Genomic DNA, 25,247 nt, shown 5'->3' on the forward strand with positions numbered 1-25,247 from the left:
TAGTAATGCAAAAAAAAAAGATTTCACAGAGATTGATGTGTATCTCTTAAGACATCATTTATTTGAAAAAGATCTGTCAATTTACTGCATGCGTGATTATGTGACGGCCTAATCTCACTGTCTAAACTGAATTATGTCAGAAAGCATTTATAAAAAAAAAATACCTTTCAAAAATAAGCAGCATTAGGGAATACCAAATAATTATGAATAATGATGAGTTATGCTGACAAAAAAAAAAAAAAAATTCTGTCTGTACATCATTTATAAAACACTAGAGAGGAGTACATAATAATGTACCCCGGATTAGTCTTTGGGTCTGGATTGCGTCCTTCAAAGAGTCCAAAGTAAAGGACAGAATTCGTTCCACTCATGTCCAGCTGTGAGGGGAGCAAAATGTTTTTAAAATCATTAACAACATCATGCAGCTATAAATCGAATCAATTACATGTTTCTGGCTACATTCTTCAAAATAATGAGGGTTTAGAAGAACCATTCAGCTTTCCTCAAAACCTTTCAGTAAACAGTGCTCAAAAGCAGTATTTTTTTTTTTCTTAGTGTGAAAAAAACCATGAAGAACCTGTTTCCACTATAAAGAACATTTTGTGCAATAGAAAGGATCCATGGATGTTAAACACTCTTCATGAGATCATCAATGCCAATACAGAAGCATTATTTTAAAGAGTGCGTGTCAGAATAAAATATTGCTGTACTACTAACTGATTGCTGCACAGGTCATGCAGTATATGTAGTATGCATATATCGTTCTGTTTTGCTGTACCTGGGAAGTGATGTCGGTCCTCCATGGATCCACCTGGAGCCCGTCGCACCAGCCCCCGCGGCCGTACAACCAGGTCCCGTGTTCATTAGGCACTGCTCCTTCAAATACCCGCATGGCACAGCCCAGAGGTGATCCTGCACGGACATGCACATCTGTTTTACTCTCACTGGCACAGTGAGAACACATTTATTTGATGTCATAAGATGTTGTCTAGTCAACTCATCCTGCTCCAACTGACCAGCTGACTCAAACACGAGGGTGTTATTGACGGATCTGTTGATCAGGAAATGATGTGATGTCACACAAAATTCACCGCAGAAGTTCTCGTCAGACCCGTGAGCCGTGATAACGGCATATAACTCCACCTGCCACACAATAATACACATTCAGTTCATGGAAGGTTTCAATTCTCCTGAAATATCACAAAAATAAAAAAAATAATAAGAAATGAAAGAATGAATTAATTTAGCATTATACTAAAATAAAAACATATTTTAAAAAGATATTATCATTTATTTGTATTATTATTGGTATTTTCAGTATAATTATTTGTACTATTCGAGCACACATGTAAAAACATTCAATTTATGGAAAGTTTTTCCTTGTACATAAATTTATAAAATCATATGCAAAATAAAGGAATAGATAAAAATAAATAAATTGATTGACTGTATTATTATAAAGGTCATATTAATAAGACTTTAAAAGAAAAAAAAAAACATTCAATCAATAAGTTTTTACTTATCCAGAAATGTTATATGCAATTAAATAAACAAATTAATAGATAAATAGATTAAAATAAATAAAATTACAAAATAAATACATTGTATGGAAATAAAATATTTTATTTTTATTATTTATTACTATTGTTATTATTATTATTAGTAGTGGTAGTACTGTTCCAGCACACATGTAAAAACAGATTCAAATAATGGAAAGTTTTTTAAATATATACACACACACACACATATAAATACATACATACATATATACACATACATACATATATACATACATATATATATATATACATACATATATATATATTCTTTTTTTATTTTATTATAATTACAATGACTATTTAAAATAAAAATAAAAAATGAATTATAATATTTGGTCACAAAGGCTTCTATATTGTCTGATATTTGGCAGTTTTTAATGAAATATTTTGATTTTTTGTTTGGCCAATGTGTCGGAAGCAGGATTTTACATTTTTGACTGGGAGTCTATTATTATAACTATTTCACAATGATAAGAGGTTTGGATTCATCACCTTCTTTGTTGAAGCTGTAAGAGTGAACTTGATCTCCTGGTATCTGCTGTTATAGTCCTTGTCAAACGTCCCCCCAGGGAACAGTGACATTACCTTGAAAGGGTACAGTCTGTCTGAGTAATTACCTGCGAACAATGTCAGATGATGTCAACATCCATAACAGACACCCTCATCCCGCTGCAATCTATTTGTCTTGCTTTATTACTACAGTAACTCGAGTTGCACTGATGCATTTTGGGAAACAGCCAAGCCTCTAAATGCACTTCCAGGAAAAGTGTATTTATGGTGTTCTGCAAGCACACTAAAATGGAACAAGTGATTATATAGATTTATGACTCATTGTAAATATTACTGTAAAACTGAGGCTGACTATAAACTAGAAGTGTGCAGGAAGCGTCAGTAACCGACTTGAAGTTCTCTGCAAGTTACATTTTCAGAAGCGTAATATCAACCCATTTTGATAATGAAGAATTTTCTGTAGTGTTAACTATGTAGATGATATTTCCACTTCTCTTTTCCAAAACTGGAGACAGCTCATTTTGTTCCTTTGAGTATGAGTCGACAGAACATGTGTGGGTGAGCAATAGCATTCACAGCTGCACGCAGTAAATCAGTCACCGATATGTTCATTCCACGAAAATGTTGTTTATACAAAAAAAAATATTTTTCAAAATCTAGTGTCCACTGCCTATACGCATTCCTCCAAAAATGATCCCCAGTGAAACAGAAACTCACATGTGTTCAATTTAGAATGCACTATATAGGCAGCAACTCAGTGTGTTATACAAATAGTGCAGACGGCCCCAAAACTTTATAACCATAGCTAAACGTATTTGACATGAAAAATCTTTAGCACAGTATTTACAAGCTTTTTGAAATTCTCAGTATTGCATATACAGTATGCACTATATGAATATATTTTTCAATATAATTTATGTCTGTGATGCAAAATTGTTATTTAGCGTCATTACTCTAGTCTTCAGTGTCACATGATCCTTTGCAAATCATTCTAATATGCTGCTGCTCAAGAAACACTTATCAATGCTGAAAACAGTTTTAATTTTTGCTTTTTGTGTTTTCAGGATTTTTTGATGAATAGAAAGTTACAAAATACAGTAGAAACAAATATTCTGGAACATAATATCTCTACTGTCCCTTTAGATCATTTAATGTGTCCCTGCTATATAAAAGTGTTCATTTCTTAAGAAATAAATCAAATAAGTCGTGACCTGTCTGGTTGCTGTGACTAAAGCGTAGACGGAGAGACGTCATCCATGGCATGGCCCATGGCACAGTCTTCATGGTGAAAACACATTTCTTGTCATTTAGCAGAGGAATCAAAGGAGAAACATCCGTCAGCCAATGACCCGTGCCTCTGTAAAGAAACAGTTTCTACCATCAGCAATGAGCTGCAACACACTGTCTGAAGGCCAGTGCCCTTTACTATAAAGGTAACAAGAAGGACAACTATTTTAGTGTCCTCACCAATAACATTATATATAAGTGCAAACTCCAGGTTTGTCATCTGCCACCTTAAATACTCAAGCTCTTTGAAGCAGTTGGATTCTGATTGGCTGTCAATGGCTGTTTTTATCATTCGTCAGCTGGAAAAAAAGGTTCTGAAAGTCATTCCGATGATATTATTCCTCTGTGCCGGAATAATTATGACTTTTAAATATAGAATGACATTTAAAACTAAACCTCTATCATTATTTTTCACATCCTGGGTGTGAACGGGCCTTAAGGCTAATTGTTTAATGTCCACAATGACAATGTTGAAAAGACAGCAGCAATGATCTGTACCTGCGGAAGGCTGTTATCCAGCGCCCGAGCTCCAGGTTGCAGTATGGGCTGGTGCGATCGCAGCATACGTACAGCTGTACGGTGTGATCCCAGTGAGCACATGTCTCATCCCTGCGGCCCGGACAGGACAGGGAGGCGTCCAATTCCAGAATATCATAATCCATGAAATCTATAAACAAAAACAGACAGAATTAGACAAAAAAAGTCTATCTTTGAATGTTAGGCCTGTCATGGTGGATGTGACTAATGTGAAGCTCAAACCTTCAGGCAGATCCACCACCGCCTGAGCTCCCGTCTCTCCCTGCATCAGATGACGATCAAACACAGGCACTATAACAGCAGACTGACTCAGGTGCTCCTGCAGAGCCTCATTGAATGTGAACCTGAGGAATTAAATAAAGGTGAACCGGACAGAAGAAAAAAGGAGGTAAAAAGAAGTACAATTATGATACCATAAGTTAGTCATAGTAATGGCCAGGACAGCAATTGGACAATACTTAGCAAGATTTTAAGATCAGCATTTGGCACATTTTAGCACAATATCAGCTGTCAGCACCCAGTTCTCCAGATATCACTATGGTATTCCCTGTGGTACATTCAACTTTACTTGTCACTCTATTCAAATTGTGATAATAGCCCCGGTTTCCAGTGCATGAACTAAACATGAAGACAAGTTGTCTTGAGTGGATTGAACACACAAATGTTTTAAACATAAGTATAAGCTGTTAAGATATCACATATCAGTTTCGGTTATACTTTATTTTAAGGTGTCCTTGTTACCGTTTAATTATACATTTAAGTACTGAGAACTTAATTAACTACATGTACTTGCTATATGGTTAGGGTTAGGATCAGGGTTTAGTTTAGAGTTACTTGCATGTAATTATGCATAATTTCTTGGTTTTATAATAATAATTACATGTAACGTGCAACAAGGACACCTTAAAATAAAGTGTTACTCTGTTTTCTTACCACTGGGCCTGCCAGGCCATGAATCTGAAGGTGGGGTAGAGGAACCAGCCCATCTCAGACAGCGCCCCCTTCTGGTTGATCGCAAAGAAGAAGTTTGGAGAAGGTGTGACCTGGATAGTCACATTCACAGGGTTCCCCTTTCTATCCAAACAATCCACATGTCAAAAATGATATATATATATATTTAAAACAATGCATGATTTATCAGCCTGTCTAAATAATACAAGTCATGCTGTAAACGTTGCAAATACACACATTAAGTTCTTAAGTATTGAATAATGAAATGCTAAAATCTTATTATGACTTGTTTGACAACACACAACCAATCATAAATCTTCATGAAAATTCATGTGCTGTCACTAAAACTTTCACATGCCATTTTTCATGTGAAGGAAATTACTTTTGAAGAAGACCACAAAAATTACAGCGAACATAATAAAGATGTGTTTTATTAATTTAAGCATTTTTACAGATGGACAGGCTGTTATAAAATTAAATAGTGTGTTTGTATATTGCATGTTTTTAATCAAAGTTATTAAATTCACACATATACAATAAAAAGAGAAACACTATTATTACTTGACTTAAAGGAGGGGGAAAAAAGTATTTCTTATTTATTCCTTCCGTTTCTAGCTTGTACTTATTTGAGCAAAGCCTGAAACTTGGTATTTTAACACTTCCTGTGTTTTAGTAATTTTGCTGTGTGCTTATTTGTTATTTCAGTTTTTGTTTTACCGCAGTGCTTCCATGACAGATGGTTCAATATGGACCATAGACGCAGGAATGTTGATGGAGGTGGAACAATCGTCTCCTAAGCAGTTCATGTCCTGTATGGGATTCCCAGGTAATGCATACACCAGCACTCCAGTAGCGTTAGATTCAGCCATGGTTTTTATCTTAAACATTTAAAAACATTGAAAATCAGTCCAGATCTTGTATCTTGAACACATATCCATGTTGCCTTGCTCATGCAGCTCACCTTTGTGAAGAAAGAGCAGCCCCCCTCAGATACCCACGCCACTGCACCTTTGACAGATGCTACAGGTTCACAACCATCACCAGCATCCAGCAGTCTGTAAGGATCTGCACCCCAGCGTCCATTCAGCCAGTCGTATCGGGCATTGAGACGCTTGGCGATCACCGGTGCGCTCCAGTCTGTAATTCCAGAATATTTAAGAAATGATGCCCCCAAAACAAATGGAAACGAGGCATGTGATCCCACAGAGACACACTCACCTGGAGAGGAGAAAAGCACCTGAGCGAGGCCGCAGTTGTGTCCTCCACATCCCCACGAGTACAGAACTCTGGGTAACCAGTTACCCAGCGCAAACACAGGAGTAGGAGAGAAATGCAGTCTGGACAAAATCTCTTTTCCTCTAACAAGTAAAAAAAAAAAAATATTGAATATTAATTGCCTTGATATTGTTTTTGCATACTGTGGTAATATCACACTACAGTTTTTCACACAACATTTTTTTGAAAGGTAATAATAAAAATAAAAAAACTATAGTATTACCATGATATCCAAACATCATAATATGACCTGGTATTTCTGTAATAAATAAATAGTAAAAATAAAATAATAATAATAATAAAATAAGTATGAATTAAAAACCTGCCTGACTGCATCTATCTATCTATCTATCTATCTATCTATCTGTGTGATGTGATATCAGATGTAATACCATAGTACTTTAATACATCTTACAGTATTGAATATTACAATATTTGTATACTAAAAATGGAAATTATTTAAATGGTTTTCCAAGGTAACCAAAATATTAAAAATGAATTAAAAATGATTAAAAAGTACTTTTCAGTCCAAATATATTATATATATATATATATATATATATATATATATATATATATATATATATATATATATATATATATATATATAAAGATATGAATCTATTTATACCTACAGCGATGGTTTAGTCAATAAATAATAAGAAATACATAAGCAAATTAATACATTTTAAGGAAAACACAAAATTGGTCTATCCATCTATCACTGCAGTGAATGTCTATATATGTGTGTGTGTGTGTGTGGTAGTTATTGAAATGGTTCTCCAAAGTAAATTAAAGAATACAACAGTATCATGTTGTCCTAAATCATAACACGTGGTACTGTCTGGTAGAAAACAAGCTTCAGTGCTGTTAGCTGTTAATATGATCCTGAATGTGTCTGTACCCATGGGCTGCGGCTGTGTACACCTGTTCTCTCATCCAGAGGGCGTCCTGCAGCGCAGTGTCATCCAGGGACAGCAGCAGGACTTCAGTGTTGGACGGCAGATATTTCAGCAGGTCTGACAGAGAATCGTTCCACGTCCATAGACACTCCAGAAAGGCGGATTTATTGGTGAACGCGTGCACGATGAGCGCGCTCCTCGAGTCGTTCTGAGGACTGTACTGAAACACTCCGTTCAGAGTTTGCACCTTGAACGCAGGAGCAACATCACCAGGTTCAAACCCCTCCAGACCTTCAGTGGACCTTCCTCTGTATCCGGTGCTGCCTGCATTATGCTCCGGAGAGTCTATGTGGTGCAGATTATCAGAAGATTTCGCATTTCTCGGAGGAGACGTTGCATTAACGCGGAACGCAGCGCAGAAATATAACATATAAAAACAAAGCAGCAGAAATCGAGAGTGAAACATGGTTTTCAGCTGAGAACGGGCATTTCTTTGTTTATGAACACGCACGTGAATTGTACACGCTCCCGAGTCCGTGTATATCTAACGTTACATTGTTTCACTTTTAATTCAACTTCTTCCTCATTTAGATAAACGCGGGGCGTGACCTACGGAGGCCTGGCAGGTTTGAGTGACACGATCAATTTGCCAATAAGAAACGAGAAGGAGCGTGTTACTATGCAAAATATTAAATAGAACCTTGCGAAATAAATATTCAAAATAAATTCAAACCTTGAAAAAAAGAATGAAAAACAGCAACGAGTGGAAAATCTATTTACTTTTTAACCATTACAATGACTTTCACTTTATGTCGTTTTTGTCTTTAATATTTTATTTCTTCAAATGTTATTTGGTGTTATTTATAAACGATCATAGTACTTTTTACTATTTTTATATTTGCTTTTATTTTTTATGTTTTTTTTTTTAGTTTTCATTGCATTTATTTCATTTTTTTTAATCTTTTCAGCCTTATTATTTTTATGTCCGTTTTAATTTTTCAACTTATACTTATTTCAGTTAGCTGCCAGCTATTTATTTATATTTTATTTTATTCTATTGTTATTTTATTCCCAGTTGAAATATAGAAGTGATTTCATTTGCAATATTAATATTTCAAATAAAATAATTTAGCAACATTATAGTTTGTCAGCTGGTTGCATTTCTTAAGTTATTCTATCTGAAGGTAAATGTGCTGGAGTCTGATACAGACGATGTTGGAAAGTGTCACCTTAACACCTGGACTACAGCAGGTTTTCGGTCTAATGGGGAAAAGATCATCAGGTAAAAATATTTTACAAATTGTATTGTGTTGATTTTTTATTTTTTTATTTCTCAGTTCCACATTATCAGTTGATATATACGATATAAATACACTGTATAATATAAATGTTGCTTTCTCTGCCAAATCACATATAACACGAAGACTTAAGTATGAGTATTTGATTTTTTTCTAATCAGGTGTGCAGTACTATAACTGGTTGTATTGAAGTGTGCTTTAAAAATAAATGTCCTACATATTATTATGCATTAATTATAACTGAATGGTGTAATATACGGTGCATTTACATTAACGTGATGATTGAACTTCTTTTAAAAGACAAAGGGGCTGCTGATGCTGAATCGTGTGTAAATCAAATATAATATCGTGGTATATCTTACAAGTGACTTCCAGGGAAGAAATGTCAGACTTCTGTGGGTCTAATGGGAAAACGGAATATGGTTGAACCAGGTTTGCTAGTTTTTCCTTTCTTTTCCCAAATGCATAGCCTAAATCATATCTATCACAACGTTTAATGACATATTTTCTTTAGAATCCTCCTAGAAAAAAAAAAGGGCGAGCGCTGTGATTTAGTTAAAAGTTTTAACATGCTCCTACTTTTGGTCCAAGACGTCAGGTTGAAACTGATAACGCTCTGTTATTTGGGAATATATATATATATATATATATATATATATATATATTCAGTCCAAAATGATTCATCAGTGATGCATCTCAATCAGGGTTATTGAAATTAAAGCTAAAACTAACACTATACATATATACACACACATATATATATATATATATATATTTTTTTTTTTATTATTATTATTATTATTTTTTTTTGCTAGTATATGTCTATATAGTTGTTATTCATTTTATTTCAGTTTAGGTTTAGTTCAACAACAACAACAACAGCCAAAACTAGCCAAAATAAATAAAAAAAAGATTCTTCTATTTCAGTTAATATATATATATATATATATATATATTAGTGATTATTATATTAATATGAATATTAGTGTATATATATATATATACACACACACACACATATATATATACAGTGACTCCAAAAACTATTTGGACACTAAAGCCACAATTAAAAATGTCTCAGTGTGTCAACGGGCTAGTGTCTCCAATCCTAAGAATGAGGAAGGATTGGTAATGTGTTCACAGCGCCACCTAGCGCTGTAAAATTAAAGCATGACGAAGAATCATACTGTCACATTTCCATGCTCTTTGCAACAACCTTGGCTTGTGCTCATTTGTTAAACGGACACAAATGCAAACATAACCAAATAAGAACGGTTCACAAATAGTCATTCGATTCAGTTATTTGAGCGATAATAGAGCGACTGTTTCATTTTTAAGGGAATCTTCAAAGTTCATTTTAAGGCATAAAAGTTATTTTTATTTACTGGTTTATTTACTGTCATTGTGAAGCATTTGTTGGTTAAAAGTAAAAAAAGATGACAGATGCCACTGAGCTAAAGAAAAATTAATAATAATTACAAAAAATTTAATTCAATTTGCAAGACTAAGAATATGCAACAAGCATTATTTTATTATAGTACCAAGTCAAAGACCGTTTATCAGTTAATTCATACATAATTATAATGTTGGTCCCACTTTTACTTTCTAAACTTTAAACATGAATTATTCTTGAAGGTTCAATCAATGTATTACCGCCATATAACTGTACATTTGGAAACATTCATTATTAATACAAACATAACACATTTTAATGATTAAATATTGAGTAACACTACTTTTAATGTGATACAAGGGGATAGATAAGTGATGAAAGTGTGACAACCGCCCCGTAACAAACTAATTTTAATATTATGATCAGCTTTTCTTGTACAAAAACATTGTACTGTAGGTAGACTGTTTTTTTTTGTAGATTTGAATTTTTATTTAAAAAAGCATCTTATGACGGTTCCCAGTCTTGCAACACTATTTGAGATCTTTCAGCAATCTAAACGAGCACCCTGTATCGTCACAAGTTTATTAAGAGACTGTACAATACAAATGAAAAATAAAATTAAAAATACAGAGACGCAGAACATAAGAAACAAAACAAAAATTGCTTTGGACTCGTGTCCTAACAGCTGAAATACTGTCCAGCAGAGGTGAACGTACAGACAAACATGCTGAAACCTCTCTATCATGAGCACGACTGCTCCTGTCCATGAATTAAGACACCCCTCTGCTGAGTATTAAGAAACATACAAAAAAATATTACGTTAGCTGTCTTGGTGTACGTATACATATTTATATATATATAAAAATAACTGAAATAACATTAATGAAGTTATAGGAGGTGGTCAAAGGATATTGACTTAAACAGACATTATACTTTGGAAACACTTCTGCAATAAGATAAAAACTAAATTATAAGCCAAAAGAGCAAATAATACATTTGCCCGTCCCCGGATGTCACTTGTGCATTTACAGTTGTATAATTTGGCCACGTTACATGGGATTCTTCATCCAGGGAAAATAGAGCACGGTCACATTTTTTCTTTTACAAAAAACGTACTTCTGTTATAGAGGTTCATGTTATTCAGTTAACGAGCAAACAATTTATCACCAAAATATTGGTCAGACATTTTTGCCAATATAAGTGTAGACATCAGCTGGTAAGTTGAATTCATTATAGATTTCGTTTAGATTGGTATGGGTTTGGCTTCCCTAAGAATGAATTTCACAAAGGTAAACGCTTAAGCCGAAGTCCACGAACAGCTTGAACGCCTCCATCAGACCTCTGCAGTCTGAGGCTACACAGATATCAGGTCAGGGGGATTGGCCAATGAGAACAACCTGGGCATCATTAAAGATTTTAAAAGATCTTCCCTTTCTTCTTATTCTTTTCCAAAGTCCTGTGGGGGAGAGAAAAAACAAAACTATGATAATAATAATAATTAAAAAAAACTGTTCTGAGCAGGGATGCGTTATTTTAGAAATTCAGAGGGGTCTTTAAAAAAAGAAAATATAAAAACGATATATTAAATATACTACATAAATATATTCTATAATATATGGTTTCATTACATTTTCTGCTGCTCCAGGATACGCTGCTGGGTCTCCCAGGTGGATCTCTCCTCCTCAAACTGACGTCGTCTCTCCTCCAGCTCCTTATGCTGAGCCTCCAGGTTCTTCTTCATCTGCTCATGACGCCGCTGCAGCTGCACAGGTCACACAGAAACAAGAGGTCAGGCTCTGGTACTGCCCGTCAAATCAAGCACACCAAGCAGACAGAGAACACTGATTGAAGAACTTAACTACAGAGCAAAGAAGCATTTCAAACTTGTGTTTCAGTATCATCGAGATACTATTACAATTAATATTTTTTATTTAAAGGTAGGGTTTAGTTATTTTGATCTTTTTTTGTCTTAATATTTAAAAAATGTCCATATAGTATAATATGCCTGGAATCATTTTTTTCATAATTTTATTTCTTAAGGATGTTTGTCTTTTTTTTATATATCTACAATTTTAATTAATTTACTTTATTTTAGTACATCAATTTAAACTAAATATATATGAAAAAAAACAAAAAACGGTTAGATCATTATTCATTTTTTTATGGTTTAAGTTTAACTATAATAGCCCTGGTGTGGAAATGTGCATATAGTAAATATAAATGAAAGTATGATTAATTATCATCGTGTTGATTTAGCAAAAACCAGTGCAACCATAACATCATTATTTTTAATCTGTATTCTTACTGTTTTACTTATTTTTGGAATTTGCGATGGTTGTGTGGTCCAAACTATGATTCAGAATAAAATTAAATAAATTATCTTTCCATAAAGATGTTATTCTTTTAGTTTTATCATCTAATCCCTTTTAGGACATGTTGAGGAATTGTGCTGTCAGTACCTCTGCCTCTGAATCTTTCAGCTTCTGGATCTTCTCCTTGACTTTCATCTCAAACACCTGCTCCATCTCCATCTCCATCTTCTTCATTTTGGCCACATGCTCCCTTCTCTCCTCCTCCATCTGGGCGATAGGGCTCCTAGTATTGACACATGCAATATACAATCATGAGAGCACATCCCACAGTTTCCCTTAGAACAGCGCATCCCTGTGCATCTTCACAAGACAAGAGGAGATGGAAAGGTGGACAAACAAAGCCCTCGTTGCCCACTCCTTATCACAAAGATGAGCTCAAGGTGACACCCGTGATCAATCGCACCCTCTAAACACCTCTGGCAACTAAACACTCATAGCTTACCATGGCTAGTCTGGCTAAGGCAGAGAAAGAGGAGGAGAAACATCAAACGAACAAACATCCTGGTCCCAGAGGAACCTGAAAGCTGTTAATTGCCAAAGCTTTTTTGCTGATCAAAGTTAGTGAGCGGCGCAGGAAAGCTGCAGAGAGGTTCGACGGGAACATATGCAAAGACTCATAATACGATGTTGATTCAGTCCAAAATGATTCATCAGTGATGCATCTCAATCAGGGTTATTGAAATTAAAGCTAAAACTAACACTATACATATATACATATATATACATATATACATATATATACATATATATACATATATACATATATATTTTTTTTTTTATTATTATTATTTTTTTTTTGCTAGTATATGTCTATATAGTTGTTATTCATTTTATTTCAGTTTAGGTTTAGTTCAACAACAACAACAACAACAGCCAAAACTAGCCAAAATAAATTAAAAAAAGATTCTTCTATTTCAGTTAATATATATATATATATATATATATATATATATATATATATATATATATATATATATATATATTAGTGATTATTATATTAATATGAATATTAGTGATTAAATATTTAAATAATAAATCATTTAATATTTAAACAATTCAAAATATGAATAAAATAACACTAATCTCAATTTCGGAACAACAAAATAAAAGATCTTATTCATGAAATATGAGAAGAATGAATTTGAACTCAAAATAATTTTTGTGAATCACAGTCTGAGTAAAAATGGCAATGCACCTGTCAATCATTTTTTTTTTTCTCCCACTCATAAACAAACAGTAGGATATACTCTGGGATACTTCACATCAAGAATCAATGGGAGGGTTTGACTTCCTCTAATCTAACCAGTTCAACTGGGTTGCTGTCACAAGGTCTATTACTCCCCGGGAAAATCACACATGGAATTGATGGAAAAAAAGAGGGAGATAACAGACACCGCAAGCTAACGTTCCCAGAGGAAGAGAGGATCCGTACAGCACAGGGATTGGGAAAAATTTAAATGACCACTTACATGCCTTCAACCGTGTCAACTCTAAAAGACAAAAACACACACACTTAGCATGCTACAAATCATACTGTGCACTGAAGAGCAAAATAACGTGTCAACAGAAAGAAGATGAGAGGAAAGACTAGTCTGGATTATAGCGCACATATTTAATGTGGTTTCCTGCAAGAATGATATTTAAGGTTAGAGGTGACTTGACTATTGGAAGCTGCATGGCCTGACCACAAACGTGTCTGTGAGCGTGCGCTCATGCAAGTGTGCACTCGTGCTTGTGTTAAAGAGTCTGCCTTCTTAAATCAAGGGTTAGCAAGCACAGCAAACTGTAAAGGGATATCATAAAGTGCCCCTATTATAGGTTATAAAAGGTTCATATTTTGGTTTTGGGAGTCCCCAACAACAGGTTGACATGCATGCAATGTCAAAAAAACACTTTGGTTGTCTTATAATAAGCATTTATTTTTACCTTACTTGCTCAACGACTCCTGAACAAATCGCTCAATGATTTATTTTTTAAAACCCCTCTTTTGCGTGACTCCAATCTGCGGTGATTGGTTGGATGATTTCATTTTTATGACATCATGCATGTAATGCCTGATAAAGCAGTGTTTGTGAGCACAGTACTACTTTGTGTACAGCGTTACTAGGGAAACCGCTATTTTTCCCGCTCGAAAAGCGGCACCTAGTGGCAAAGAATTAATTTTCATTTTCATTCAGACCAAAGCGAAAAGACCAACAAGTGGGCGGGCAATATGCTAATGTTTAATGTTGACGTCAACATGGAACAGCTTGGGATTCGTTTTAAAAGCGACTCGTTTCAGTGATTCAGAGCCGACTCTTTCTTTTGAGAGAAAATCACTTTATATACGGTGCACTTTCAGATTTAAAACTTTGCAGGATGTTTTCATTCACTTAGATCAGTGTTACACACTGCATGAAAGGTCATTTTCAAAAATCCATAATTGGGGCACTTTAAATGTAAATCTCCTTAAACCAGAGAAATGTACTGACAGAAAATATATTTAAGCGAGTTAACATGAAATCAAAATTGACCCCATTAACTGTTAAACCCCTTCCTGTTTTTTCGTTATATTTTAGATTACAGAGTATACATATTGTATTATAATTTATTATATTATATTACGAACCGACTCCATTCTGTAACGGCCACTTCTAATAATCCTTATCAGTTCCTAATGGATAAAATAAAGTACTGCTCTAAATCTTCCCCCAGTGAATATCCTGTCTGACTTACTTATCCTGTTATCCTGTCAAACAGCATTTTATGTTGACTTTAAACACAGAAGTAGGCCAGCCACAAATCTAAGTATGGAGGTTTACAGTGTGCTCTTTAATACACCAGACAACAGGAAATGATGCAACATAAAATGTCACAATGCTGTTTTGAAAACTGAGCATCACTTAGAATACTATATTTAACAAATGTTCAGCATTGAAATTAACTTTAACGTGTAAACACTTTAGACGTGTAAACACTAATATGACACTGACGGCTGTTTAAATTCATATATGCAACACCAGAGATCACGTAGAACAAGGGACACATTGTTGCTTGAGTGTTATAATTTACATTCACACACTGTGACGCAATGAGGTCAGAGTCGAGTGTGTTTTATGTGTCTGCAATGAGGCTGTATGGAATCTAACCCTGTATATAACGGATGCTATCTGCCATCTTACATTATTCCAGGCATTTCCACTCACACTTCTATTGTATAAACATCTTGAATATCAGGAAAAACCATGCAGGCAAAGGCTTTTGTCATTTGATATGAAGTGTATGTTCTGGGATCAAGTAGACATAATTGTTTATTTAATATCAGTGATATGATACTAAATGTATCTTACTTGGTGAGCTGGCCTCTGGTATTGTTGTTGTCGATTCCGTTACAGGTAACAGCTGCAAGCTTCCTGCTTCTGTAGTTCTCATAATGGACGTTATTTGTTACGTCCTTGAGGTCCTGCATGTGGGTTCTGACACAAAACAAGTAAATTTTTATACACTGGCTCCACAAAGCCATGCTTAAAGTACTGTATTTTCCGCACTATAAGGCGCACTTAACATTTACATTTATTCATTTAGCTGACGCTTTTATCCAAAGCGACTTACAATTGCTATATATGTCAGAGGTCGCATGCCTCTGGAGCAACTAGGGGTTAAGTGTCTTGCTCAGGGACACATTGGTGTTTCACAGTGGATTCGAACCCGGGTCTCTCACACCAAAGACGTGTGTCTTATCCACTGCGCCAACACCACCCCGTATTAAAACGTATTAAGCCTTTAATTTTAAACGACAGTGCGCCTTATAATCCGGAGCGCTTTATATATGGATCAAGGCGCTCTGTCAGAATGTTGACATTCCCTTTAGCACTGCTCCATCTAGTGGATGCATAGCGCAAACCCAGTCAAACGTTTGACTGCAGTATCTTCTATTCTGTGCGCCTTATAATCCGGTGCGCCCTATATATGAAAACAGTTCTAAAATAGGCCATTCATTGAAGGTGCGTCTTATAATCTGGTGCGCCTTATAGTGAGGAAAATACGGTGAGTGCCTTTAAAATAGATATATAAAACATCAAATCAAGTGGCAATTATGTTGCAGAAGCACACTTTTGAAGCAATGCATTTGACAAAATTAGCCCTTGTGGTCAAATTGCTAAAGGGGAGTCTCACGCACTCTCCCAAAGCTACTGCTTTTGTGCTTCTACAGTTTATTTCCTCAAGACTTCAGCCAAACTCTTGCGGTGACTGTTTGTACCTGATGAGCATATTCCTTAAGAGGGTGAAATCACAGTGGTCTCCATTCTCAACTGTGGAGAAAGAAAAGATAATCAGGTTTTAAACATATAAAGTTATTTTTCAAATGCCATCTATAGGTATTTACTGCAGAATAAGACTTCACAAGAACTGACCTCACTTCTAACGAATGTAATCATTTAATAGAGCATATGAATCACATCCAGGAAGAACAACAACAACACTGTTCAAAAGTTTGGGGTTAGTAAGAATTTTTTTTTACATGTTTTGGAAAGAAGTGTCTCATGCTCACTAAGTCTGCATTTATCAGGCATGAAAACAGGTCAGGGGTGAAAAAGGCGAGAAAGATATTACCCATCTAGTAGGGTCCGGGGGAGAAAAATTTTAATATTCCCCATTTTAAAGCATTAATCTGATGCATTTTGAGATGCTTTTTTTTGCCAGCCTGGGGACAGCTGGAGAACTTAACTTCAGCCATGAGTCAAAAATTATTACTAATTAATATTATGATTACTGTAGCCTACTGTTCATCAGTGAAACGGTGGGAGTGGAAGGAGGATCAAGTGGGAATCTTTATTGGTGTCGATTTTCAGTCTCTTTTTAATGATATGCTTTACGCATCTGTCAATCATCCCCACTTGCTATTTGGGGGAAGAACCTCAATTCATTAAGCTTTAGCTAACTTTAGCTAAGTCTATGTCAACAGAGCTCCTGGGTAACTTAACTTAGATATACCAGAAAATATAAAAATTATTGAAACCATTGCACTCGCGCTCCCTTCTGGCATTCACACCTGTTCGCAATTCACTAAATATGAATACCCCCCCCCCCAAAAAAGAAATTCACATTGAATCTACACATTGAATCTACACGTTTCACGTAGGTCACCTATTTTGGTTTCAAAACGGCGAATTTCGCCCAAAGGTGAGGGATTTTCATGTATGATTTATTTGATCAAAAATACAGTACAATTCATAGTATTCCAGTATTGTGGAACTTTATTACAATTTTGGCTGCTCGATCAAAACGATCACAGGTTTGAAATTAAAACTGCAACTTTAAACATTTCAGATGCATTTGAGTGTCAAAGCCATTTTAAGTCCATCTACCTTCTGCCACTCCCCATGGGTACTGCCTTCCTCTAACCTTCTTGTCATTCACCTCGATGATAGTGTTGCTTCCGACCACAGCCAGGGGCAACCGATCCTTGAGAGAGAGAGAGAGAGAGAGAGAGAGAGAGAGAAGAGAGAGAGAGAGAGAGAGAGAGAGAGAGAGAGAGAGAGAGAGAGAGAGAGAGAGAGAGAGAGGCTCATGGATGGCTGTGTACAAGGAATCTGGCTGCTAAAGCAACAAGAAAAGTCTGGCAGGCTTTCAATGTGCCGCCACCTGGTGAACCACATGTACTGTCCACCTCCACAGACACGGATCCAGAACTTTATCATTATATTGCACTTTATTTATTCTCCTATATGAACAGCATTTAAAGCAGACGGATCATAGAAAACAGAATATTTCTTACTTTTCCTTTTGAAATACAAAGTATAACACAAAAATCCTCCATCAGAACATTTAATGAAAGCCCTCAGAAATGACACATTTATGATATCACAGCTCATAAACATATAACTGCAAAATCAGTCAGTTTTATTCCGCTGGTCGTTAAACTACGAATGTTTTGTTTGGAAATATGTGTGTTACACAAATCTAGAACTCTTACTTTGATCGTTTTCACAATCTTGTTTTCCTCCTCATCATCCATTTCTGGAAACTCATAGATTTTGATCTTGTGCTCCAGGATTTCTCGCATAATCTAGAGAAACATAAAAACGACTTTAAAAATCACACAACCTCCAGAGGATGACCAAAAGCGATTGTTTAGGGTTGAGGAACATCCTCTGTTTATTTATTTGTGGATGTGCTCAAATCTTTTCATCTGATCTTTCCTGTCTGGGCGGTAATGCTGCGCTCCTGCTCGTGGTTCCTGCAGAGATAATACTCTGACAGATGGCAAAGTGGTCAAGACACACATGGTGCCGGAGGCTTGAACTCCTGCTGTCTCTTCTTGCCTTTTCCTTAATCAGGAGTGTAACAGACAGGACTTAGCACACAAGAGCTGGAGGCTACAGCCGGCTGACCTGTTTCTTGAACTGTTGGCACTCTTCGGGTGTCAGGGTATCTGCTTTGGCAATCAGTGGGATGACGTTGACCTTCTCATGCAACCGTTTCATAAACTCGATGTCCAAAGGTTTCAGTCTGGTTGGAAAACATACAACACAACACCATGATAATGATCACGGTTTTCTCAATAGCTTTTTAATGGTCTTTGCAAATGCAAGAATCACCAAACCTAGTTCATACTTAAGGTTAGGGCTTTGAAGTGTTACAAAGTTAAAAACCCCTCACATTTGCTATAGAAAAGATAATAGTGTAGTTTGGAAGTCCAACTCAATTTGGATTTCTAAACTATCATGATAGAATATCTAATGATCCATAGTATGAAAATGAAATAAAATAAAATAATCAATAAATCTAATGTTGTTTATTTTGGGGTGAAATGTATTATTATTGTAATTATTTAATGAACACTGGCTGACTTTTTGAATATTACTAAATTAAATATTGCTGTTTTAAATAGTTGTTTTTTATAAAAAATAAAAAGTCACTGGTGGTCGTGTGTTGTGCTTTTAATGCTAAATTGTTTTCCGTTTTGAATCATAGGCAACAACACCCATACTATTTACTTTCTTCCACGCTTCAGTTCTGCTAATCACCATGACTGTGTGGACACAAGACTGAATAGAGCCACACGTTCCTGCATCTTCACTGCAACTGAGCACAGATCCACTATTGTCTGAGAACAGCTGCTTATACAGTAACTCAGTCATTCTAATGTTTTCACTGACTAAGAGGAAAATTTCAATGACCTCAACTCCGGTTTGTCAATGAAATCTATTATCAGACATCTTAGCAAGAAAAAAAATTGCAAACATGGGAAAAGCTGGTTCATGAACCGAAGTTCAATGGAAAAAAAAAAAAAAAAGGATAGAGGTTTGTAAACAAAATATTTAAAAATATTTTAAAATGTAATTTATTCCTGTGATGCAAAGCTGTATTTTCAACATCATTCCTCCAGTCTTCAGTGTCACATGATCCTTCAGAAATCATTCTAATATGCTGATTTGCTGCTCAATTAACATTTCTTATTATTATCAAGGTTGGAAACTGCTTAATATTTCTGTGGAAACTGTGATACAGCTTTTTTTTTTTTTGGATTGATGTCCACATATCATTGGTAGGTTTTCTCCTTCTCTTAAAGGGGTGGTTCGGGATTTTTGACATCGGACCTAATTTTTAAGTCAGCCTGGTTGTTATTCATCAGTGGAGACATTTTTTTTTTTTTAATTATCCAGTCTTTATATTTGGATAGATAGCCGATGCTAGGCTAGCGCGAGTCAATGGGTATATGTTAGCCAGCCATTAAAAACCGTTTTACCCGCTCCACAGTGCACCAAACGCAAATCAATTATAACACTAGACTATCGATGCAAATGTCGGTTGATAGAATAATGTTAGAAATCAAACTTACCTTTCATCACATTGCATTAGTTATAATTTGTTCCCTGTAATCATAAGCCTTGTCGACAGCAGCAGCGGAGTGATATTGATTACCTAGGTGTTATAATTGATTTGCGTTTGGTGCACTGTGGAGTGGGTAAAACGGTTTTTAATGGCTGGCTAACATATACCCATTGACTCGCGCTAGCCTAGCATCGGCCAACTATCCAAATATAAGGACTGGATAATTTTTTTTTAAAAATGTCTCCACTGATGAATAACAACCAGGCTGACCTAAAAATGAGGTCCGATGTCAAAAATCCCGAACCACCCCTTTAAGACATTATAACGTATAATGAACAGCAAGAACTCAGAAGGCCAGGTCTCCAATCACTCACCCATGTCCTGAGGGTGCGATGAAATACAGGCAGCAGTGCACTCTGCTGTCCGGCATCTGCCGTCTGTTCACACGCGACTCGGCGTTCAGATAGTCCTCAAACTTACTGTCGATGTGATCAATGACCGGCTGCCAGCTGGAGCAGAAAACACACAGGAGATTCAGGTCATGCTGTCACAATCACACAGCCATCTAATCACATCAAGCAACCTGATATTAAACCATGCTGTGATAATTATATCTGGCAATCCACCGAAATCGTAATCTCACCAGTTGCTGTTGTCCACAGCGTCTCCAAATCCTGGAGTGTCCACTATCGTGAGCAGAAGTTGGACACCTCCCTCCTTCATCAACACTTTGGACTGCTCCACCTGTGCATAACAGACCAACTGAATTACTATTTCTACACAGAGGCCCTTAACATATGCTCTAGTAAATGCTAAATAAGACCTCACAAATAGCTGCTGTAAACACTAGTAGCTAGTGTCTGCTTGGTCACTTATGTTTACATACCACTGGGTATTAGTGGTGTTGATGCAAAGACAATTATCATAAAGCTGAAATGTTTTGTAAAGCTTTGGACTCAGTCTTTTTAAAGGCTACAAGTACAAACATGCAGGACATAGCATAGCTATTCCTTAAGTATGCTCGAGAAGCCAGAAGCATAGTGGCATAAGAACCTGGAAATGTGTTCTTGAACTTATGATCTAAAATCCTTTATAAAACTATATTCAAGTATAAATATATATAGTGTTTCCCCATTTTCTGTTCCCAGTGCACAATTGAGAAGGAACAAGCAACATCTATTGACATTTAGGAAACATTTCATCACTCTATATACCTGAACTGTTTTCTTGATTCTGTGTGAAGGTCCAGGATATTCTCCAGAGTACATATCCGTTAAGAACAGAGAATTTATCAGTGTGGACTTTCCCAACCCTGACTCTCCTGAAAAAAAGACAGAAAATACAGAGAAACATGAGATTAAAATGAGACCTGTATTCAGTATAATTCAGTACAACATCTTATAAAAAATACAATGAGTGAAGGAAATACCACTGCTTCAAAGAGAGCAAAATAATAAGGTTTGAGTTTATGGGTTCATTCAGATTTATTATTATTATTTTTTTAAGCAATGATGCATTAAATTAATGCAATAATAATAATAAACTATTGTGAAAGTACAGACATATACATCGTTACAAAATATTTTGAATTTTACAGTCATCAAATCCTGAAAAAAAGTATCATATTTTCAACAAAAATAAGCAGTTGTTTTCAACATTTGAATTTTTTTTTTGATCAAATAAATGAAACCTTAATTATTTCAAAAACTTTATTTTTTTTAACCAAACATTTAATAAATATATAAAACTGTATAAAATCAGTATACAATCAAGACTGGAGTCTAGGACTAGAAGACTAAAGATTATTTCAATACCAACATAATTAAGTACAGACAAATATGAACTACAGGACTTTTAAGATGCATTTTTCAAAGATAAATAGTGCTAAACAGATATGGGCTTTGAGATAGCTGATGCAGACACAATATCTAAAAAACAGGGCGATATACTCCAGATAAATACATACACAATTTAATGACAAAATTGCATCTCATTTAAAAAAAATATTTACTGATGATTCACAAAATTAATTTGTTAGATTTTGAAAGTACAAAAAGGGTCAAATGTAGAACTTAATCTCTAAATGGCAATTTAATTGCTGATTAATACACTGACCTAGCATTACATTTAAAATCTTAAAAATGTGACATTTATGGCATGACACAGTGGCCAAAAACATCCATCTGATGCATGAGTAAATAGACAAACAATTAAAATAATAGCACAGATGGAATGCAAGGACATGCCCTGTGTGAACTTCCCCTACACGTATTACGTCAATGCTGGAGGAACAGCATTTTTTGCATCCAGTCTAAGAACCCTAAGAGACCCAGGGGAGAACAGTGGAATTAACCTCGCAAGCAGCTTTTTGGCAGTTCTTTAGTAAATCCGTTAATGTCCAAGATGGGACTAAGTCAACTTCATTCTAAATACTTACCACTAATTGTTTTGGACGTTTAAATATGACCAGCTCAGTACCTCTCCAGCGTTGTGATGATGCTTCATTATTATGTGTTTAGCATTAGTGTGAACATAGAGCGCAAGCAGTGGGACCAAACTACTAGAGTGACGGATAAGCGCTGGATGAAGGTTAGAACTAAGAGAGCGTGGCATTCATCTGTGCGGTCTCACACAGTGAGGTCAGCACACTAACTAGAGTAAATTGCTTCTGGCAGGGTGAGTGGCTGGCACCATTATAGACTTGGCCGTTTTCCATACCCAAACACTAATGCAAGAACAACTGGGTAAAGTCCATCCGCACAGCACAGCCAATTTGTATTACAAATCAGCAAGAGAAAGCACTATAAAACTTCATTAATGACATTAAAATCAGTTGGGATACTATGTGACGAAAAAGTTTAAACCGTCTACCAAAGACAATCTTTTGCAGCTGTAAAGACCATAAATAATGTCTTGATTGAACATGCCTTTCGCTTGCGACCGAAAATAACTCAAACATGCACAACCATGAGTCCCCAGGTCAGATTCATAAACGCAGGGGATGTCGGGTACAAAACCGCAGCTCGCACACAAAGCCAAAGCAAACACAGCTTTCGGAGCAAATTCCAGATAAAACAAGACAGATCCCGTATCACCGCATACTTGATTAAATGTAAAAGAATCAACTTCAAAGCTATGCCTTCAAAAAATGTCAGCCATTTAGGTGTTCTTTACTGACAACTCAAGTTGAACAGGATGTGAAATCACTGCCATCCAACCCTTGCTTCCTGTGTGGTTATCCAAACAGCGTTTAGACCAAATGTCAAGAATGTAGTCTCTAACTGGCAAACATTCAAAACTAGACAGGAAGCTCCTCAAGTGGTCATAATGACTCCAGCACACACTGAATCCATCACAAGCAATGTGTTGCTAACTTAGTTACACGTTGAGTGTAGTTTGGTATTTGCAAGCCGCATACCGAAGGTTACAAAGCAGATCGAAATCAATACATTCAAAGAATGTGTTTCCTTACCCACAACCATCAGGGTGAACTCAAAGCCCCGCTTCACAGACTTTCTGTACACTTGGTTGGGGAGGCTTGCAAAGCCCACGTATCCCTCCAGATTCTTCTGCTGCTGAACACAGACAGAAAAACACTTTTTTGATCAGAGACACTTGCTGGTATATGCTCACTGTGAATAACACTCAATTGCACTCTCAAATAGGCAAATAGAAGGAGATCGTATTCTATTCCCCCTGTATTAGTCATACTTACTGCTGTGTATTTGAATCCCAGAAATGCATGGTATTGGTTGAGGGTGATGGGGAACAAAATGAAGATGTCAGAAGAGAAGTTTTGCACGTCCAAAGTACAGCATACAACAGCAAAGAGGGAGAGGAAAAAAAGGCACAAAAATGTATGACATACACACAGGCTCCAAATGCTTGAAATTGCTTTGGCAAGTAAAAAAAACAAAAAAAAGACAACAAGGTTTAAGCTGAACTGCTCAGTGACACAAGTGACTCAACTCAAACATATTCAAACATCTACTGAAGAATAAGTCTATATCGAACAGCAGTTTCCAAAGCTGCGGTTTGCAAAGGAGTTTCAGGGGGTCAAGAGCAAAAGTTTAAAGGGGATTTTTTTTTTAGATAAATAAATAATAAAAATAAAATAATTCATTTAAATTAAATAATTTGGCTAAAATAAATTAAGGATTTAAATTAATAATAAACTTATTCAACAGTACAGTATTACTAAAATACTACAAAATAGAAACTAAAAATATTTCAGTTAATATTTTGTGCATATATTTATCATATATATATATATATATATATATATATTCAAAGCTCTTTATATATTAAACTATTTAGCTGCCTTTTAAATTTCAGCATGGGCTCTGTTGCATCAGGATGATCATATTTGTGTCTGTGGCATCAATTATAAAACAGAAAACCACATGTGGAATATTCCTCACATTAAGTCACAAAAAAGAAATAAAACGAGGAACAAATATAAACTTTATTTTTATATCAGAGATACTAAAATGTTGTATACGATACTTGTAGTGACATAATGAACTTTGTTTACATTTCTCATGATCATAAAACCATTTTCATCTAAAAACTTATGCATTAAATTAGTTTTACAGACAGCTGTACCTAAATATGAATTCAGTTATTTATGAGATTTAGATTAGATTTAGGCTACACTGAAGGAGCTCAAATAGCTTTGATTTGCGCAATATTTTTGGTCAATACATAATTCCCACTGATGACTAAAATGTGCTAAACAGAAATAATAAAGAATGAGTAGGTGTATGCAAACCCTGACTAAAACTGCATGCATGAATCATAAAATGACAGCAAAATGTGAAACGATTAGGGTTTCTGATAATGGCCTGGCAGTTGAATAACTGGAAAGTCAAACAAAAGCAATACTTTGTACATAAACCACACAAGTGTGAAGATGGTTTTAAAATGTGCGACCATATCATGCTGATTAATGTGTGGCACTACATGAGAAGTGATGGTGCAGAATATGAGATGCTTGAACGCACAGAGGTCACAAACCAAAAATGTTTGGTTACACTCAGCTGCATCCTTTAATGTCACCAGCATCATTTATTCTGCACGATAACTTGGTTTAACAATAAATCTCATGATTAGTCTGAGCAATATACACAAACCTCAGGCACTCAGAAGTCAGAAGAAAATGCAATGACTAGCCAAACAGATGAGAAGCAACAGTAATAAAAAGTCAAATATTAAAGCCACACAGTTGAAAGTAAAATACACAAACCCAGGGTCACACCAGGTGAAGAATTTAGTTGTTAAAACAGATCTGTCTACAGGATGTGAGAGCATGACCGCAGTTTTAGAGCATGCCTGAATGACATACT

At 35.5% G+C, this 25,247-nt stretch overlaps 2 protein-coding genes across 3 annotated transcripts; both read right to left on the reverse strand.

Moving 5' to 3' along the window:
• Positions 1-109: 109 nt before the first annotated feature.
• On the reverse strand, positions 110-7,619 carry si:dkey-256h2.1 (uncharacterized protein LOC337520 homolog). Its single transcript, XM_059568499.1, has 12 exons — positions 7,024-7,619; positions 6,063-6,202; positions 5,806-5,981; positions 5,562-5,722; positions 4,827-4,967; positions 4,116-4,237; positions 3,855-4,023; positions 3,281-3,426; positions 2,052-2,176; positions 1,017-1,143; positions 779-912; positions 110-377 (listed from the first exon to the last, which is right to left on the reverse strand). The coding sequence occupies exons 1-12, from the start codon at positions 7,485-7,487 to the stop codon at positions 258-260; spliced, it is 2,025 nt and encodes a 674-aa protein (XP_059424482.1). The 5' UTR covers positions 7,488-7,619; the 3' UTR covers positions 110-257.
• A 2,661-nt stretch (positions 7,620-10,280) lies between these two features.
• septin7b (septin 7b) lies at positions 10,281-23,528 on the reverse strand. Of its 2 annotated transcripts, XM_059568500.1 has the most exons (13): positions 23,375-23,528; positions 21,117-21,223; positions 20,546-20,646; positions 20,277-20,411; positions 18,459-18,576; positions 18,041-18,133; positions 17,433-17,529; positions 16,325-16,376; positions 15,414-15,539; positions 13,554-13,574; positions 12,172-12,307; positions 11,341-11,474; positions 10,281-11,168 (listed from the first exon to the last, which is right to left on the reverse strand). In XM_059568500.1, exons 1-13 carry the CDS (start codon positions 23,382-23,384, stop codon positions 11,129-11,131), a joined length of 1,170 nt encoding a protein of 389 aa, XP_059424483.1. In that variant the 5' UTR covers positions 23,385-23,528; the 3' UTR covers positions 10,281-11,128. The 2 variants fall into 2 exon arrangements, with proteins under 2 accessions (XP_059424483.1, XP_059424484.1); XM_059568501.1 differs by lacking the exon at positions 13,554-13,574.
• Between the last annotated feature and the right edge of the window lie 1,719 nt (positions 23,529-25,247).

This window comes from Carassius carassius, chromosome 15, assembly GCF_963082965.1.
Source record: "Carassius carassius chromosome 15, fCarCar2.1, whole genome shotgun sequence".
Classification (NCBI taxonomy): domain Eukaryota; kingdom Metazoa; phylum Chordata; class Actinopteri; order Cypriniformes; family Cyprinidae; genus Carassius; species Carassius carassius.